This window comes from Mesoplodon densirostris, chromosome 7 (genome assembly GCF_025265405.1).
Source record: "Mesoplodon densirostris isolate mMesDen1 chromosome 7, mMesDen1 primary haplotype, whole genome shotgun sequence".
NCBI classification, from domain to species: domain Eukaryota; kingdom Metazoa; phylum Chordata; class Mammalia; order Artiodactyla; family Ziphiidae; genus Mesoplodon; species Mesoplodon densirostris.
The window spans coordinates 66,519,082-66,539,135 of record NC_082667.1 but is presented as its reverse complement, the minus strand read 5'-3'; the positions used below and the strand labels follow the sequence as shown (position 1 = coordinate 66,539,135).

The 20,054-nt window shown below is 39.9% G+C and overlaps 1 protein-coding gene across 1 annotated transcript in view; it reads left to right on the top strand.

Moving 5' to 3' along the window:
• Positions 1–9,558: 9,558 nt before the first annotated feature.
• The window catches only part of EIF4G2 (eukaryotic translation initiation factor 4 gamma 2), a 35,468-nt gene continuing 24,972 nt past the window's right edge, over positions 9,559–20,054 (top strand). Inside the window, exon 1 of the mRNA XM_060105214.1 lies at positions 9,559–9,587. Coding sequence (XP_059961197.1) covers positions 9,559–9,587 — 29 coding nt within the window. The remainder of the gene's footprint in view (positions 9,588–20,054) is intronic.

Below are 20,054 nucleotides of genomic sequence, written 5' to 3'. Positions count from 1 at the left end.
TGCTAGATGCTTGTATGTTATCAGTAATCTTAAAACAATCCTATGGGATTAGGTAATTTCTGAATTTACCCAAGGTCACACAAGTAGCAGAACTTAGTTTAAATTGGTCTTTTCTGACAGTACTTTTGCCTTCATTGCATTTCAGACTTTTCTAAGAGCATCAAAAAATGACTTGGGAGTATAGCTAAAACTCCTTACTAAGATGTGGGCATTTCTTTGAAATCTGTGCTTTCTTGTCTAAATTCATCCAAAATACTACTCCATCTACTTGAAAGCATGACTGCTTGTTTTAGTATAAAAATATGTAACATAGGGATTAAATTGCTATCGAGTAAAATTAATTCTCCAAAAAGATTCATGATAATTATACATGCAGTACTTTTTGTCAGCTGATCCCAGAATTAAAGGTACGCTATTTCGAGAAGTATGTACAATGCCATGATGTGTACATTTGGCTGGTGCCTCAAGTGTGGTAACGAGACTCCCTGTGTGATTGCTGAACCTGAGCCTTTGCTTAGGTCATCTGTCCAGGATGTAAGCCTCTTGAGATATAAGACCTCTCGCTTTCTAGTCCTTTACCCCTAACCACCTTCTCTGAGAGTCTGCTTTTCTGCATTTAAACCCAAATCTATTGACTGAGACACTGCTAACTGCTACTAGTAATGCCAGCACTACCCAACTTGGTTCTTGATATCAACTACTGACCTGTTCTATAACCTATCAGGACTAACCTATGGGTACCACGTGCGGCTAGTGAGAACAGACTTTTGTACCTAAAGATAGGTCTTGTACCTGCTGGATGATGGGCACGTCTAGTTCCAGACAGCAACTTCTATATTACCCTAACCCACTGTAGTCACCATGACTGAATCCCAAAAGAGGAGATTCTTTTCTTTTATGTTTAAACTCTACCTACCCTTAAATAAAACCAAAGCAAAGTAAATCTTGAGCACTCAGATTCCCTTTATTTTGTACCTCCAAAATCCTTTGGTTACCATTCTGCCAGTACTCCCTAAGGCTCCAAATACTAGAGGCTCTATCTAGAAGTAGAGGGAAGGCTGACAAACCCCGCCACACAAAAGAGAAAACTCTAAAGGAAGAAATGGGTGGCGTTCTACTTAATATTGCAAGAGATATTTGGGGGCTAAATAACATGGCAACCTCAAGTGACAGCTACCCTTCTTGCCTGCATGAAACAGTGAAGTCCTGTAATGTATCCAATCCAAAAGGGCTCTCCCACTTTTTTTTTTCTTGCCTGTTTCTGTAATTAATTTAGTTGGCTCCCCATTCTCCTTAAATAAAAATACGAACCACAAATATTTCTTGTATTATCAAGGCTCTCACATGTAATTTATAGAAACCCAAATCAAACTTACTCAAGTCAGAAAGTTTTACTTATTGGGCAGTGTTTGCAGTAGCCTCAGGGATGATTGGATCTTTGTTTAGATGATATTATCAGGAATCTCTTTTCATCACTGGGGTTTTTTTGTTTTATTGAGGTATAACCAATATACAATATTTTATGTACATTATCCCACTTTTAATCCCTATAATTCAAGTACAGTTGATCCTTGAACAACACAGGTTTGAACTGCATGGGTCCACTTATACCCAGATTTTTTTCAGTAGTAAATTATACAATGCTTACATGGCCCATGGTTAGTTAAATCCGCGGATAGGGAGGGGTGACTATAAGTTATGCACAGATTTTCAACTTCGCATAGGGTTGGCACCCCTGACCCCCATGTTGTTCAAGGGTCAAGTGTAATTGAAATTGCCTTGATTTCTTTTTTTTTGTCTTTTAAAAAAATTTTATTGAAGTATAGTTGATTCACAGTGTTGTGTTAGTTTGTGCTGTACAGCAAAGTGATTCCGTTATATATATTCCTTTTCATATTTTCCAATATGGTTTGTCACCAGATATTGAATATAGTTCCATGTGCTATACAATAGGACCTTGTTGTTTATCCATCCTATATATAATAGTTTGCATCTGCTAATTCCAAACTCTCAGTCCTTCCCTCCCCCACCCCCCTTCGGCCTGTCTTGATTTCTTAATGAGGATTGTTTCCTATGTAAATCTTGCCCTAGTACCACACATATATAAATACACAAATTGTAATCTCTTGTAGTTTAGACTTCTTTGGGATCATTCATAGATTTAGCAAATTTCTAATAATACTGTAAGTGCTCAGTGAATTGAATTCCCTAACTTAAAAGGTAAGGTATTAAGGTGAAATATAATTCATACTATAACATTATGAAAATTAGCTTTAAAATTCTTGGCTTCAACTTAAACAGATAAGGCAGTAACTATTCTTTGTCTTTCAAAGACTTCAAAAGCAGCATTTTTTTTTTTACTCTGTACAAGGTTTTCTTTTTTGTTTTTAATTGTAGGAAAATATACATTACACAAAACTTACCATTTTAACCACTTTTAAGTATACAGTGGCATTAAGGACCATCACCATCATCCGTCCCCAGAACTTTTTCATCTTCCTATACTGAAACTGTCCCCATTAAACATTAACCCCCCATTCTCCTCCCCTAGTCCTTGGCACTTATTATTTGCATTTTCTGTCTCTGAATTTGGCTACTCTAGGGACCTCATAGTGGAATCATACAGTATTTGTCCTTTTCAGTCTGGCTTATTTCACACAGCTATAAATAGGTTCATCTACGCTGTAGCATGTGCCAAAATTTCCTCTTTTTAAGGCTGAATAGTTTTCGTGTGTGTGTGTGTGTGTATGCACATTTTGTTTATCCAGTCATCCATCAATGGACACTTGGGTTATATCTCTCTTTGGCTACTGTGAATAATACTGCTGTGAACATGGGAGCACAAATATCTTTTTGACTCCCCAAAGCAGCATTTATTAATAAGCCCCCCGTTTCCTTAAAAATGCAGTTTTCCTCTCCAAAATATAATTCACCTACAACTCTTGAAAGAATCCAACAGCTCTGTAAATCTAGGTGCCTCTGGAGCTTATGCATGTTATTTACTTTCATTTGTTAAAGTTGGTAATAACTGCACTGTTAATTAGTTACAATGGAAAGAATTCTGAAGCAGCTATCAAGAGACTTGTGTTCTTCAACTTATTAATTGCCTTAGATAAGTTCATCCTTCTTTCTTGGCCTTAGTTTCTTCGCTTACCAAATGAAAGGGGTTGAACTAGAATGAGCTCTAACGTTCTTGTCAAAGAAGTTACAAATTTTAACCTAAATAAAGATTAGGGTGATGATGGTAAGATGTGCTCAGTTTTTCGAAATATGTGGATTTTTCCCTTGGAAGCCAAGCCTTTTTTTTTTTCTTTATTGAAATATAGTTGATTTACAATGTATCAATTTTTGCTGTATAGCAAAATGACTCAGTTATACATATATATACATTCTTTTCCAAATTCTTTTCTATTATGGTTTATCACAGGATCTTGAATATAGTTCCCTGTGCTAGACAGTAGGACATGGTTAAGACAAGCTTATTTTTTTTTTTTTTTTTTGGCTGTGCCTCATGGCTTGCAGGATCTTAGTTCCCCAACCAGGGATCGAACCTGTGCCCCCTGTGATGGAAGCACGGAGTCCTAACCACAGGACCACCAGGGAATTCCCATAAGCCAAGCTTTTTACATTAGTCTTTTACCATAATATTTTCCAACAACCAAATGATAAAATTTATAAATTGCCCCATCGTGGATACTTACTGGATGAAAGGAATGAAGTGCTTTTTTGGAAGGGAAATGTACATTGGAAAAACTAAAATATGTTTGGTTATGACTATGTTGGAATCTAGTATAGTTGAAGGCATAACTCAAGCGTCAGGCAGGTTACAGTGGAAATTATTAACTAATCCCCAGCATATATTTTCCTCTCCCAAGTTGTACCCTGATTTTCTTTCAGGTATCTGCTTTCCCCCTACATAATCCATATACTTAAGTAAAAGCTGATCTGTCTCCAGCTTCAGGAGTGGACTTGTTTTGTCTAAGATAGTATTTTGACCCCAATTCACACAGGAAACAGATTTTACAATATAATCTAGGTGTGGGCATGTGTGCGCACCAAAGTTTCATAGAACAGTACTAATCCTTTGTATGTGCAGTGTAATCCCAAATATATTTAACTTTTTTTTTTTTTTTTTTTTTTTTTTTCTTTTTGCGGTATGCGGGCCTCTCACTGTTGTGGCCTCTCCCGTTGCGGAGCACAGGCTCCGGATGCGCAGGCCCAGCGGCCATGGCTCACGGGCCCAGCCGCTCCGCGGCACATGGGATCCTCCCAGATCGGGGCACGAACCCGTATCCCCTGCATCGGCAGGCGGACTCTCAACCACTGCGCCACCAGGGAGGCCCAAATATATTTAACTTTTTAAATGATGAAAACTCAAAGATTAATTTCATGACCCATTCTTAGGTCCTGATCCACTGTTTGAAAAACACCAGTGAATGTAATGCCATTGCCCTTACAAAAATTGTTCAAGGAACCTGGCTGTAAGCCTGTTAAGGCATAGTATTGCTCTGGCCACAGTAATTGGCCCAGGAGTAATATGTGACCCAATACAGGCAAGTGAAAAGCAAGAGCAGTATTACAGGGGCTTTGACAAAAGTTGCTTCCTCACTCTTAATGAAGAGATAAATATCCTGTGTACTTGGGAGGCCTGGAATTGCTGCAACTCTTTAGCTACCAGCATGGGGATAAAGCCAATACATAGGGGTGGGGGGCACAACCAAAAACTTAGAAATTAAACCAGAGCCCTGACTGAACCAAACTTGATCAGATTCCTGCCTTTAATTTTTTTGTTGCCTAGGCCAATAAAACTATTGTTTAAGACCCTTTACATTGGGTTTTCTATTACCATAGACAAAATCACCTTAACTAATATAGTGGTCTAAAGGGAAAGCAATATAAAACTAGAATCTACTGGTAAACTTAGCTGCAATGATGAGTCCCAGCCCAAACTGAGATAGTCTGATCTCTGGTTATTCTGCCATCTACCATAGTGCTATCACTCAAAACTCTGCCACAGGCAATATTTTATAGACCAGAAACTAAATCAGCACATGTATTGACATTATTAGATATTATCAGAAATGCCATTTCTCTTCGTGGGACAACTTGGTAATAAATGGATTTTACGTATTAGTTTAGGCTGGCCTAGTTATGAATCGGGTGTGTAATTCAAATTAGAAATTAACCTTGAAAACAAATCTGCTATTCATTTTTCCGTTAACTTGTTGAAGACCCTGATAAATGTGATGGGATTTAAAAATTTTTTGACGTTTAATAAGTCATATGCTTTGTAGGGGAAATGATCAGCCAGAAATAATTTGAGTAGTCCTCTATCTTCAAAGCTGTTTTCTGTCAAAGTTGTAAACAAGTTCCCTACAAGATTGTTTTAACTTCTCAGAAGAGTTATGTGTTGACAAGGCAAAATCTGTTACATCGCAGTTCACAAGGCTTTCTTGACAAATACCTTTGAGCAAAATAAACCCTTCCCCAAACAAGCTGGGACTTCAGATGTAAGGTGGTGATCTAAATGCCTGCATTTGACTCTTACCTTCCTAAAAGTCCACAGACATGCTGAAAGAAATATCAAAGTTAGACTGAATCCACAGCAACCCTAAGAAAAGGGAGTGAAGGTGTCATTACTCTCAAAGAATTTACATTCTAGTGGGAAAGACAAACTATTGAGTGCTATTAAGTAAATAGGTTAATGAAGGAGAATTAACTGAGTTAATCTGGGATAGTCTCTTTGAGAAAGTGACATTTCAGCCAAAACCTGAGTGATAAGAGGGAGCCAGTCAGATGAAGACTGGGGAGAGAATACTCCAGATGGAGAGAAGGCAAGTGCAAACACCCATATACAGAAAGAGCTTGGTGTGTTTGAGGAATAGGAAGATTAAACGTCTGGAGTAATGCACACACGTCACTATGCGTGTGGTAAAAATTGTCAAAGAGGTAGGAAGAAACCAAATTATTTAGTGTATTAGAGGCCAGTATAAGGAGTTTGGATTTTATTTCAAGTACAATGGGAAGGCATTGTGGTTCTCAAAGGGAAGAAGGGGGTGGGGATTAGGATACCATCTCCGAGGGATATTTGTAAATGTGTGAGGGCATTGAGGACTATACCTGGGGTATTTTAAATCCATTAGTACATAATAATCCACCCTTTCTTTTGAATAGCTCAGAGTTTGGATGACACTGGGACCTTCATATACTTCTGAGAAGACCCAGAACCTTAGAGACCCCACTTTGGAAAATGTCCATGTTAATTGAAAGAGTCTCCATCTCCACTCTTAAAAGGAGGGAACATATATTGGGCCTCTTTTTATCCCATAAAGCACCATGCTATACTCCTTATGGCACTGTTTTGTGGCACAAACTTGACAACTATCTGAATTTGAGGGCATGCAAAATATAATGGTGATTATCTTTTGCTTATTTTTACTCATAAGGAAACATAGTGCATTAATCAAAGGCTTATGATGTATAAAAATACCCAGATTTGGCTTGCATTATGTTCTTATTGAATGAAGGGATGAATGTTGAGTCTCCAAGCCTTATCTGGTAACTCCTCAAGTTGGCTGCTAAATCATGTTCCTGATGGTGTCGTAACTGTCCTATCCTTCCCCTGTCCCTCAAGGAAGAGGATCCCAGAAGTCTTAGAGGGTAGAGAAGCAAAAGAGGCTCACTCATCCTTAGGAATTTCACTGTTGGAACTATTTGTTAACTTAATTTTGAATGATTTCAAGAGTTCATATAAAGTAGCCCCTACCTCTCTTCCCAAAATAATGTAAAGAGAACTCTGGTCTGAATGGTACAGCATTGGGGTTGGCCTGGGATGACAGAGTAAGATTTTAGTCCAGGGCTTTTCTCCATGTTACTAAAATAATATTTTAAAAGTCACTCTGGATATCCATTTCTAGAGCACTTCATGGGTCTTAGGCAATTAATTCTGAGGTAGGTTACATAACCATGTTACAGCTATGGAAGAATTAAGTGCCTAACACGTATGAAGTACTTTGCGTTTAGAGAGGGGCTTTAAAATGCAAAATGTTATTTTTACTATTCTACATGTATAAATGAAAAATAAAAAGTCATGGTATATTGTCAATCGTCAAATACTTCTGGAGCCTTTAAAAGGCTCCCAGATACACTCAGAAACATTCATACACCATTTTCTTTCTCCATGAAGCACCTATTTCAAGAGGCAGCAGTGAGAATCGCTCTAGAATACATCCACCTTAACAGCAACTCACTTTTCACATAGCCTTCCCAGCTTTTAAATATACATATGGTGGATCAAAGCACCATGAATCAATCAGATAGCTGTCATCAGGAACTAAGCCAACATAGCATCCCTTTCCAGGAAGGCTTTGGAAACAGTTTTCTTTCTGACAGTCAAACTGTGTACTTGTCCTAGAAAACAAGCTACTCTCAAGGTTTCAGTGTCCAGTCAGATACAATAGAGAGCTCTAGTCTGTTATGGGCTTGAAGTTCTGAGTCTTAACTGATTTCACAATATATTGACTACCAATTAGGATAGTCTCAGTGTTCCTGCAAGCATCAGATAAGTCTGTCACTCCTTAAATTGTGCAACACCAATAAACTGTACCTATTCTATTTTTGCTTAATCTTGTATTCAAGGAAAAAAGCAGACTTTCATCAACTAAACTTTATGCCAAAACATGAGAAATGAATAGAGCTTATGAAACAAAGCCCTGAAGTTCAAGACACAAACTCTTATGAATATCAAGGAAGAATTGTTCGGTGTAGGTATGGAGGATTTATCTGGTACTTAGCCAATCAAATACTGAAACACACAACCATGCCTCTGCTTTGTATTACATCACTGCCAGTGAAATTTACTCAAATCAGGACAAAGTTGATGATAAAGGAAACGTTGCATTTCCAAGTCATAAAATATTAAAAACACTACTCCAAAATAAACATAGGAAAGATTTAACTAATGAAACATTTTAATTTTCATTTCCATTTGCATAAAGAGGAATGTAAACTCCATGGGGGCAGAGGCATTGACTTTCTTATCTACCTCTGTATTTTCAGGACCTAGAATAATGTCTGACACCTAATAGTTGTTCGTTAAGTGTTAGATGTTGACATGGTAATGATGGGGAAAGCCTAGGTTTGAATCTCAGCTCTGACACTTTCTAGTTGTAGAACCTTGGACAAGTCACTTAAATTCTCTTGAAGCTCAGTTTCTTCCTCTGTAAAAGAGGAATAATATTTTAGTCTCTGTTTTTCTAATATGTGTTTTTTACAACACCGCCAAGCAGTTTTCCAATTCTCAGCAGACACTGACTGAGGAGTCTTACAATTTAATTCAATTCTGACACTGTTAACCTGGAGATAGTGTCAGATCCTACAGGTTAAGGGCTCAGTCCAACAAGAGTTCCCACCAACCCTCCTTCAGACACCAATAGCAAGTACACGTTAAATTGGAGGTGCCCGTGACCCCCTCTTCCTGTTCAATTTACTAGAGTGGCTGACAGAACTCAGAGAAACCTTTACTCAAATTTACTGGTTTGTTATAAAAGTCTATAACTCAGGAACAGCCAAATGGAAGAGATGCATAGGGTAAGTAAGGTATATAGAGGAGGGAGTGCGGAGTTTCCAAGCTTACCCGCGCACGCTCTCCCCCTAGCAGGCCACTCTCCCCACATGCCCACGTGCTCACCAACCCAGGAGCTCAACTCCTGTGGTTCAAGAGTTTCTATAGAGCTTAATCTGTAGCCCTCCCCGACCTTACCCTTCCCAGATGTCAGTGGGTGGGTGTGAAAGTTCCAACCCTCCAATCACTTAGTCTTTCTGGTGACCAGCCCCATCCCGCGGTTATCTAGGAGCCCCACCCTAAGTCACCTCATTAGCATAAACTCAAGAGTGCTCAAAAGAGACTCCTACTGAAAGACAAAAGGCACTCCTATCACTCAGGAAACTCCAAGAGTTTTCTTTGGAGGGCTCTGTGCCAGAAACCCAGGACTAAGACCACATACATTTCTTATTACACCACAGTTTTACTTATATCCCTGCTCTGAGAGTCAAATAAGATATGTATCAAAAGTCACTGTAAAACTCTATAGCATTATTAAAAACCATTATTCTAATGCTATAACCAACAATGCTATAACAAAACATTGCCTGGTAGAGATCCTTACATCTGGCATCATGTGTGTGTGTATATATATATACACACACACATGATGCCAGATGCTTTTTATTCATTTTTAAATTATATCTCTCTGAGGTATGACATCAGTATTATCTGTTGAATAACAATTTATTGGCTGTAAAAAACGTATTTCCTCACAGTTTCTGTAGGTCAGGAATCCAGGCGCAGTTTAGCTCCATACTCTGCTTCAGCATCTCCCACGGCTGCAATGAAGGTATTGGCCAGGGCTACAGTCATTTCAAGGCTCCACTGGGGAAGGAGCCACTTCCAAGCTCACTCCTGTTGCCAAGATTCAGTTTTTCACAGGCTGCTGGGCTGAGTGGGAGGCTGCCCTCAGCTCCATGACACGTGGACCTCTCTATAGTGCTGCTTACAACATGCCAGCTGGCATCATCGAAGTGAGCAAGTGAGAGAGTGCCAGTAACACAGCAGTCACAGACTTTTATAACCTAATTTTGGAAGTGTTATTCCATCACTTTTCTTGTGTTCTATTCATTAAAGCAAGTCACTAGTGAACCAGGATGCAGGCTTTCACCAAACACCGAATCTGCTGGCACCTTGATCTTGGACTTCCCAGCCTCCAGAAGAACTGTGAGAAATAAATTTCTGTGGATTATTAAAAATAAATAAATAAATAATTTTTTTTAAAATGCAAGTTACTAGATCCAGCCCATATTCAAGAGGAGAGAATATTACACAAAGGCATGAATACCAGGAGGGAAAGATCACCTTGAGCCATTTTAGAAGGCTGCCTTCTACAGGCTCAGTGTTCAAGTTGCTTATCTAGTTTCACAAAGGTAATAAGTAGCAAACCTGAGATTCCAAATCACATCTGCCTGATTACGAAGCCCACAGGGTTTCCATCTACTACTCTTCTCCCAATGAATACATAGGAATAATTACAGGGTTAGCATAAACTTGTATAAAAATGATTCTAAAGTGTTAAAAATCTGTTCTCTAGGATAGAAAAAGTCATCTCCATCCTAATTGTTCTTCCTGGGATTTTTCATCCTAATCATTTTTGTCATAGCTAGGACAAGTTAAACTTTTTTTCATTTGTGCTCCACGGTACCATAAACTCCATATTAGTGATGTAAGAATTTTCATTATTTAAAAAAACTGCAAAGTGTAAGTTACCTCTCAGCAGTACTATCTACGGAAAATAATCTTGTGGACACGCTAGTGTTACTAATAGACCTTTGGAGAGAGTATCTTTCAATTGTTAATTTATTCAGAGAGTCATGGGAAAGGACATAGACATTTGTAAATAACAATAAAGGTGTATACAAGGAGCTCTTAAGTTCAGAAAAGAAATATGGTTAAAGAAGTACGATTCAAAGAGGAAAAAACAGTTTGAGTCTTGAAACATGAAAAACATGAATCTGAGTTTGCCAGGTGACCAGGACACAGAGTTATTTAAAAAAAACAAAAAAAACATGGCCTAGGATTATAAACAGATTTGGAACTTGGGGGATTCCCTGAAAGTCAGAGGGCGGATGGGATCAGAATGGCAGAGCAAGAGTCAGACTTCAATGTCAGAGGCAAATGATACAAGGAGTTGGGGGGTGGGCTGGGGGAAAGGCACAGTGTCCTAGAACAACCATAAAGGGTAACTGGGGAATGGAATTTGAAACCTCTGGTTGGGTTGGCTTCTCAGTCCATTCACTTTTTTAAGCTAAGGTTATCCTGAAATGGTATTTTACACTAAACTGTCACAGTGACTCTGGAAACTTGGGGCAGATAAGTCAGGCAGTACTTCAGGTGGCTACATCCAGGAAAGGAAACCTCATTTCACAAACAGAATATCAGCCACTGGTATGCACCGTCCAAGATTACATTTTATCCCTTCCTCACAATCATCAGAGCAAACTGATAAACTGAAACTACCTCAGGCACAGAGAACAAGGAATACCAAGGTGAGAACAAAATCAAGAACAACCAAATACCCAAGAAAGACCAATACCATGAAAGTGTGACACCAGTCAACAAACAAAAGAACTAACACCCAAGCAAGCAGTTATTAGAATAAACAGAGGATCTTGGATACAATAATTGTTAATATTTATCTAGTGCATACTAGGTGTGGTATCAAGCATTGTTCTCATGTATTTTTAAAAAAATATTTGTCTGCGCCGGGTCTTAGTTGCAGCACACGGGATCTTCATTGTCAAGTGCGATATCTTCGTTGTGGCATATGGGATCTTTAGTTGTGGCATGTGAACTCTTAGTTGTGGCATGCGAACTCTTAGTTGTGGCATGTGGGATCTAGTTCCCTGACCAGGGATCAAACCCGGGCCCCCTGCATTGGGAGCACGGAGTCTTAGCCACTGGACCACCAGGGAAGTCCCTCTCATGTATTTTTTTTAATTTAATATTTATATGGAGTATCCCCAGAAGAATGAGAGAGTATTGCACCTAACTTTCATGAAAAAGAGCTAGTTTTAAAGATGGTTGAAAAATTAAAAGACAGTCTAAACAGTAAATAGACTCTGATGAATAGCAAAATGAAAGAATAAGCTGAAGAATTATTTCAAAAGAACAAAGATATAAGGGCTTCCCTGGTGGTGCAGTGGTTGAGAGTCTGCCTGCCGATGCAGGGGACACGGGTTCGTGCCTCGGTCCAGGAAGATCCCACATGCCGCAAAGCGGCTGGGCCCGTGAGCCATGGCCGCTGAGCCTGCGCGTCCGGAGCCTGTGCTCCTCAATGGGAGAGGCCACAACAGCGAGAGGCCCGCGTACCGCAAAAAAAAAAAAAAAAAAAAAAAAAAAAAAAAAAAAGAACAAAGATATGGGGGAGAGGTGATTTAAGAAACATGCAAGATAAATACAGAGATTTCAGTATCTCTCATAATTCCAAAGAAGAGGTAACAGAAAATTGTAGGGCAGCAATAACTAAAAAAATAATAGTGAAAAATTCCTGGTATGACTGGTGTAGTTTAGAAGAAATGTTTAATGCCATTTAATGTATTAAATAAATCAAACATTATGTAAGTGTGTCTTATTTTTGCCAGGTTGCACCTGAAATTTCATCACTTTATTGTATGTATTTCTAAGTTATATATTCTATATGTTTTCTTGATAATTTGCTTTATTTAGCTTTTTATTTTGAAATAAATTTAGGCTTACCGAAAAGTTGCAAAAATGGTACAAATGCCTTTCGCCTAGCTTCCTATGTTAACATCTTATATAACCATTGTACAATTATAAAAATTCATAAATTAACATTAGTACAATGCAATTAAACAACAAATGTACTTTATATAAACTAGGAGAGAAAATAAGTCAGTGGGAATGATTAACATAAATAGATACATATAAAACAGAACAAAGGAGGTAGATTACTACTACATTCTCATTTCTACAACTGGTCTTGAGGTTCTGTTTACAACATCCTTCCATCATCATCTATTCCATACTCATTTTGCCAATCCATAGCTGGTTGAAATTTTCATATGATGTGGTGATCTTCATTCCTGAGGAATGAGTCCTTGGTGGTTCTGTTTGAATTGGATTGCTATAGTCTCCTATTGACTTTTACCACTGTATATGGTAATACTAGAAAGCGACCCAAAGCATCCCCTGGGTTTGAGACATTCTCATCCTTGCTCCCATTATGTCGTAGCAATCAGATTTCCCCTTGTTAGCAAGAATAAATCATCCCAGCCTATGCTGTAATCTCTTTCCCCCCCTATTATTTCAATGTCAAGAAGAACCCAAAATAATTAATTAGTAGTATAAAGTTCCAATTAAGTGGAACCATGATTGGGTTTTCTGGGGAGAATGTTCCTTTCCTGGGCCTTTAAATGGGCAAAGCTCAAAGTCGTGGGAATAGAAAACATTTTGTGAGTGGATTAGTAAGTAATAATAGTGGGAGTTGTCTATCTCACTCCTGGGCTCCCCAGCTCGCATATTGTAGACAAGGGAGAAATAGCACTCTGTTGGTCGCTACTTCACAACACGTAATGCTGTGGGACAAGAGTTGGCAAACTTTTTCCTGTGAAAGGCCAGATAGTAAATATTCCAGGCTTTAGCTTTAAGGGCCACTTATGGGATCTGTCACATATTCTTTGATTTTGTTTACAACACTTAAAAAGTATAAAAGCTATTCTTAAAGGCTGTACAAAAACAGGGTGTGGGCCCGGTTTGGCCCTCCGACTGTAATTTGCTAATCTCTGCTATAGGACAGCAACCTAACTTTGCAAAGTGTCCCCCTCCCTTTTGGTGCTAGAACTGAGTCTTCCAAAGACCACTGAAGAGTTCTAAAGGCCAGCTGCCACTGGATGATGGGGATATACAGTAAAACCAGTGAGTCCTGTGTGCATAGTATTCTGGATCACCAGGGATTAACACCATTTTTCAATAATCCCTTAACGTCAAGATTGTTCTCTCCTTCCCTCAACCCTCGTGCACAATTTTACTCTAGCAAATAGCTGTATATCCCTTTGGGGGAAGAGTAGGAGAAAGATCTACACATCATACTTTTTTTCTTTTTTTTTGCGGTACGAGGGCCTCTCACTGTTGTGGCCTCTCCCGTTGCGGAGAACAGGCTCTGGACGCACAGGCTCAGCGGCCATGGCTCACGGGCCTAGCCGCTCCACGGCATGTGGGATCTTCCCGGGCGGGGGCACGAACCCGTGTCCCCTGCATCGGCAGGCGGACTCTCAACCACTGCACCACCAGGGAAGCCCTACACATCATACTTTTGATGTTATGACAAAGTCCTTTCTCAGAGGTACCTAGCATACTCTGTATTCAGAGGCCTCTGGGTCTGTGAATTTCCCAGGACTAGGAGATGGGTGAGGGCTATTATTCTTACGATGTCTCTAGTCAGGCCTCTATTTTCCCAACCTAGAGTTTTTCGATTACACAAATATTTAAGTCCTTAGGGAGCTACTCATCTATTTTGGTACCAGAAATTCTTTGATCAGTTAACCATCACCAAAGATCTCTGTAGATCGATGCTTTCAGTTACCACTCTGTTACTTTGTATTGTAAGCGTGCCCACTGTGTTTATGGTGGTTATGTTCTGCTACCTCACCTCTGCTATCTCAGGATCTCTTACCATCACTGAAAATAGAAAGTCCAAATGGCATTTCTCCGTTTTTTTTTTTTTTTTTTTTTTTTGGCTGCACCGGGTCTTAGATGTGGCACATGGTATCTTAGTTGTGGCATGCGGGCTCTTAGTTGCGTCATGCACGCGGGATCTAGTTCCCCAGCCAGGGATCGAACCCGGGCCCCCTGCATTGGGAGCACAGAGTCTTACCAACTGGACCACCAGGCAAGTCTCTCAATGGCATTTCAATGGCAACATATGGAACATTTATCCCTAGAGGACAGGCATTACAGTAATATTCAGGGATGCTAATGCTGTTCTCACCAAAGTATATCTTCACACTTCCAGTGAAGAGAATGTGTGCTCTAAGCTCTTTTGGGGATACAGGGGCTATGATCTAATACAAATAACAACCCTCTTCTACGTTGCTTTCTTCTCAAAACTTTGGAGCTTGTCTTCAACATTATATCAAGAAATTTATGGTAACCCAACTTTATTTAGTTTCAGTCACCGGTCGAGTCTAGTTTTTAATTAACCAACTAAGCATAACTAGAACCACTCCTAGATACCCAAACTAGTACTTTGACTCCAAAATCTCTGATAAGTGTTCTCAGATCAATAAATTCTTCTTTCCTTGGTCCTGAGCCCTCATAATCTATTACTACACATATTCCCCAGCTTTTTGCTAATGCAACTTAGCAAAATCTTGCCATTCTTCTTGCATGTAATCTTTCTCTTCCTAGATTTACTTTGTAATTGGTCCCCTAGAGCATGCTAGGTTCTGACTCCGTTTATAGGTTTGGAGTTAGAAGACACAGGGTAGAAAAGAAGGAGAATTGATATCCCTGTGCAAGATGAGGTCTACATTATCTATTACTGTAAACAAATTTCCTAAAATTTAGCAACTGAAAATTACAAGCATTTCAGACAGTTTCTACAGGTCAGGAAACTGGAAATGGCATAGCTAGATGGTTCTGTCTAAAGTTCTCATGAGGTTGGTGTCAAGATGTCAGATGAGGCCCCAGTTATCCGAAGGATCTTCTCAAGATGGCTCACTCACTACCTGGCAAGTTAGTGCTGGTTGTTGGCAGGAGACTTCAGTTCCTCACCATGAGAACTTCTCTGTAGTGCTGCGTGAGTGTCCTCATGACGTAGCATCTAGCTTTCCCCATATCTAAGAGAGAACAAAGGGGAAAATGCAATATCTCTTATGACCTAGTCTCAGAAGTCACACACCATCATCTCTGCAATATCCTATAGGTTACAAGGTCAGCCTATTCATTGTAGGAGGAGACTGGTTACCATAAGGTCTCTATTGGGTTTCAAGGAAGGTAAGACCAGCCTCATCAGGGGAAGAAGGGAGCTGCCTCTGCAGGCAAGGGACTCTCAGTGGAGTTTGGCAACACAGGACACCATTTTTGGAATACTACACTTTTCTAGTCAGTACCCTAACTTCCACATCAGAGATCAAGTGAGGTTGTTAATTCTACCTCTGTCATAATTCAGCATTTTACTGAAAAACATTCTGCTTCTAATTTTTGGTGTGTTAGGCCTGTAGCTATAAGAGATAAGAGATGTTTTTAGGACAATCATAGAAAAACCCTGGTTTTCTAAACATGCCCTGAGCTAAAAATTTGAAATCTTGAGCCTATAATTTTCTTTAACTTTTCTAGCACAGTTAGAAGCAGCCTACACTGTCCCTGCCCTTGTATTCCTTGAATCTTCCATAATGGTCTAACGCAGCAGCCAGATGGTCCACCAAAGCCTTGCCTTTAATAGGCACCTCATTCCAGATGACCCAAGATGATAACTTTTTTTAAGCAAAAATGGAATATATTTTCTCATGTAACTGAAAAGTCTATGGATAGATCTGAATCCAGGGACTCAAATCATGTCAGTAAGAATCCATCCCTTGCCATCTCTTGGCTCTGCCTTCCTCTGTTGTCTTTATTCCCAGAGAGACTCTCCATGCGATGGCAGAGATGGTCTCTGACTTACATTTTAGTAATTTAGCGATCCATAGTTGAATTTTTTTTTTTGGCTGCACTGTGCGGCATGTGGGGTCTTAGTTCCTCGACCAGGATCGAACCTGCACCCCCTGCAGTGGAAGCTCGGAGTCTAAACCACCGGACCGCCAGGGTAGTCCCCATAGATGATACTTTAAATAGCTGTTTCTCCATTATATGTCATGGACTAACAGTGTCCACTAATAGTAACCAGATCCTCACTGCCTTCAGATACATCCAGTTCATATAACTCTTCTCACATTCCCATTTTCTTGAAATTCAATTGTTTACAACTCTTCTTATTACTGCATCAGTCAGTGTTCAGTTGCATAATACAGAATCCAGTCTAGTACAGGCAAAAAGAGGTCTAAACAAGGAAATGAGTGCTTACAAAATCACTGAAAGGACTGGAGGGGCAAGCTCTAGGTCCAGCTCCTTGGAACAACTTCCAGCCCTCACAAGCACTCTGTTTCTGCTGCGGTTAGAAATGTTCCCACTGTCATTGCTGTAGGAGACAGTTGCCATTGATTATCACCACACAACTGTATTACCTTCGCCGCTGCAGCTGCTGCTGTTTTAGGAAATGTGCTAGCTCCAGAATCACACACATCGCCTCTGCCAAATCCGTACAAGCAAATTAGACCCGATGTATTTTTCCTCTCTCCTCACATGGCTCAGTTCTGTATTCATTTCTCACAAGATGCATCGAACAGAATCACATCTGGAGTCCTAACTGAAAGAGTCTGGGAAATGTCACATTAGCTGTCCAGCTTCATAGCATATTGTGTACATCAAATATTATTAATCTGTAGAATTGTTACTTGCGTCTGCTATATTAGATTGAGAGTTCTTTAAGAATACAGATTAAATGTTATTCATATTTCGGATACCCAGCCTTCATCAGTGCCTCCCTTAAACATAATCTCACAGTTAAATACTACTACTTTACAAAGTTTATGAAATATTTGCTAAGAACCTTTGTATGTCTGAGTAAAGACTTGTCCTTACACAATCCCTCTTTCAGGCAGAGTCTACTCATTTCCTCCACCTTTACCCCTTACTGAAACTGAAATTTTCTTCACATCGTTTCCTCTCTTATCACACTTGGAATACAGCATGGTAATTGAAAGAATCAAGGTTTTGGAGATCAGACAAATTTGTGTTTGAATTTTGGTTTGTTAACTTAATAACTCCACTTAAACTTAGCTATACAATGACAATAGTAATACTTACCTCACAGAATTGTCATAAGGATTAAGTGAGATAATGTAGTAAAGTACCTGGCATATAGTACACACTTCAGAAGTAGTATGTAATACTATTAAAATGTTTTCTCTTACCTCTTACATGTAACTCTGGAGTTGGAAGGAACATAAGAGTTATCTAGTCCATCTTCCTCATACCCAAGGATAAGCCCAAAGCTAAAGGAAGTGAAGTTTTATATCTGTCTCTACCTGTCCCACTCTTCACGGCTTGACTGGCTCATCTCCTATGTATTAACATAACTGTGTCTTAGATCCCTCATAGATACTTGTTTGAGTAGATTTTTATCTTCCCTTTGAGTGAGACTTAGTATGGAATTATCTTCCCCGTTCAGTTGGCCCAGAAATAGCTATCTAGTCCTGATCATTGGACATTGGGTCTCAAGGACAACTCACCCCATATGTCTCATTCTGAAAGGGAAGCTTTTATCTGGCATTCTGGAGTCCAAGACCTCCCTTCTAGATACCAGAATGTACAATTTGGATGCCAACTCTTTTTTTTTTTTTTTTTTTTTTGGCGGTATGCGGGCCTCTCACTGTTGTGGCCTCTCCCGTTGCGGAGCACAGGCTCCGGACGCACAGGCCCAGCGGCCATGGCTCACGGGCTCAGCCACGCCGCGGCATGTGGGATCCTCCCGGACCGGGGCACGAACCCATGTCCCCTGCATCGGCAGGCGGACTCTCAACCACTACGCCACCAGGGAAGCCCGTGGATGCCAACTTTTTATCTCATCATAACTGTAGATCAGCCCCATTTTTAGATAGTGAATCTCCCCTATATTGCCGAACCTCCCTTTGCCATCAGCCAGGCTCAACATGGTGGCAGGGTCTAATGCAGTGGTTTTCAACTGGGTGATTTCTTGCCTCCCAGGGGACATTTGATAATGCCACAAGACATTCTTGGTTGTCATAGCTGGGGGGAATTTTGCTGCTGGATCTAGTGGGTACAGGCCAGGGATGCTGCTAAACATCCTATAATGCACAGGACAGCCTCCTACAACAAAGAATTATCTGACCCAAAATGTCAAGTGTCAAGGTTGATAAATCCTGGTCTGATTTTAGTCCCCAGTCTTATACCCTAAACCTTGTCTTGGAGTGTCATAACTCACCGGGAAATTCTAAAATAGGACACCTTTATCATGATGTCATCCCTTATCATTCCTGCCCATAGCAACTTCTATAAAGCTTTATTCATTTATAGTCTCCTAACAGCCTTCTTTTATTTCTTCTGTGTTTGTACATTGTCTCTCCAAACAGGCTATAAGCTCTTCAGGACAATAGTCCGATCTCCCAGTTTTAATTAAACCATTAAAAAAATTAAAGAGCCTGAATTCAGACCAAATTTTTCAGAATAATCCCACTCTCTGGACAAAGGTCCAGAAAGAAGAAGAGGGTCCTTATCTAATTGAAATATTTAACCCACTTAAAGTTAAGCAAATAAAATCTCCTTGGCTTTATGGATCTCCATCTATTCCCACCCATTCATGAGAGTTCTTGGTTTTTATCTTGGCTTTTGATTTCTTTCCTCTGAGAACTTCTCTTCTGCTTATGCGTAATTGTTCCCTTCACTAATACCCATAGCAATTTGTACTTCCTCTTTTATAACATATCACATTTGAATTTTTTAGTGTCTTTCTTCACCAAAAGACTTTTAGATACATGAAGACAGAGACCATTTCTGCCTTCTTATTATATCCATTGCAGCTTAGCACAATGTCTGACACATAGCAGGTAATTTCCCTTGTTGTTAGTGCATTTGACAATTTTGTTTTCAAAGTGAGTTTTATTAAGACACACTGTATTTCAAAAGGAAGTTCAATAAAGAAACTTCAAAAAGGAAAATTCAAATTTAGAAAAGTATAGCCTCCTGTTCTAACACAGGTTGATTGATGCCAAGGCTCATGAGATTTATACCACAGCCTACTTGAGGGTACCACTCACCTAGAGTGACTCCTAGGTGCCATTCACTTCTTTTGTCCCCTTCCTTCCTTGAAGTTTTAGACATGTAAGCCCCGGGGAAAATTGTACATGAATTGATAATGGGCTCCTTTTTGGATGAAGTGCTGCCCTTCTTTTTCACCTGATACCTATCAGCAGTTTATCTGTGCATCTACATGTAGATCCTGTGCATCTACATGCAGCAATTGGATCAAGGGTGAGTGGCAGTCCTCTTCAGTCAATGAGGAACAAAAATCATGCACTATTCTTTTTGTTTTGTTTTGTTTTGTTTTGCAGTACGTAGGCCTCTCACTGTTGTGGCCTCTCCCGTTGTGGCCTCTCCCGTTGCGGAGCACAGGCTCCGGATGCACAGGCTCAGTGGCCATGGCTCATGGGCCCAGCCGCTCCGCCGCATGTGGGATCTTCCCGGACCAGGGCACCAACCCATGTCCCCTGCATCGGCAGGCGGACTGTCAACCACTGTGCCACCAGGGGAGCCCCCATGCACTATTCTTGTTTCTGCAGGGCCATTTCTTCCTAATTGTCTCCCTTGGAAAGATTGTTATGCTGCATAAAATTAAAAACTCCAAGTCAAGCTAAATTTCATATATCAC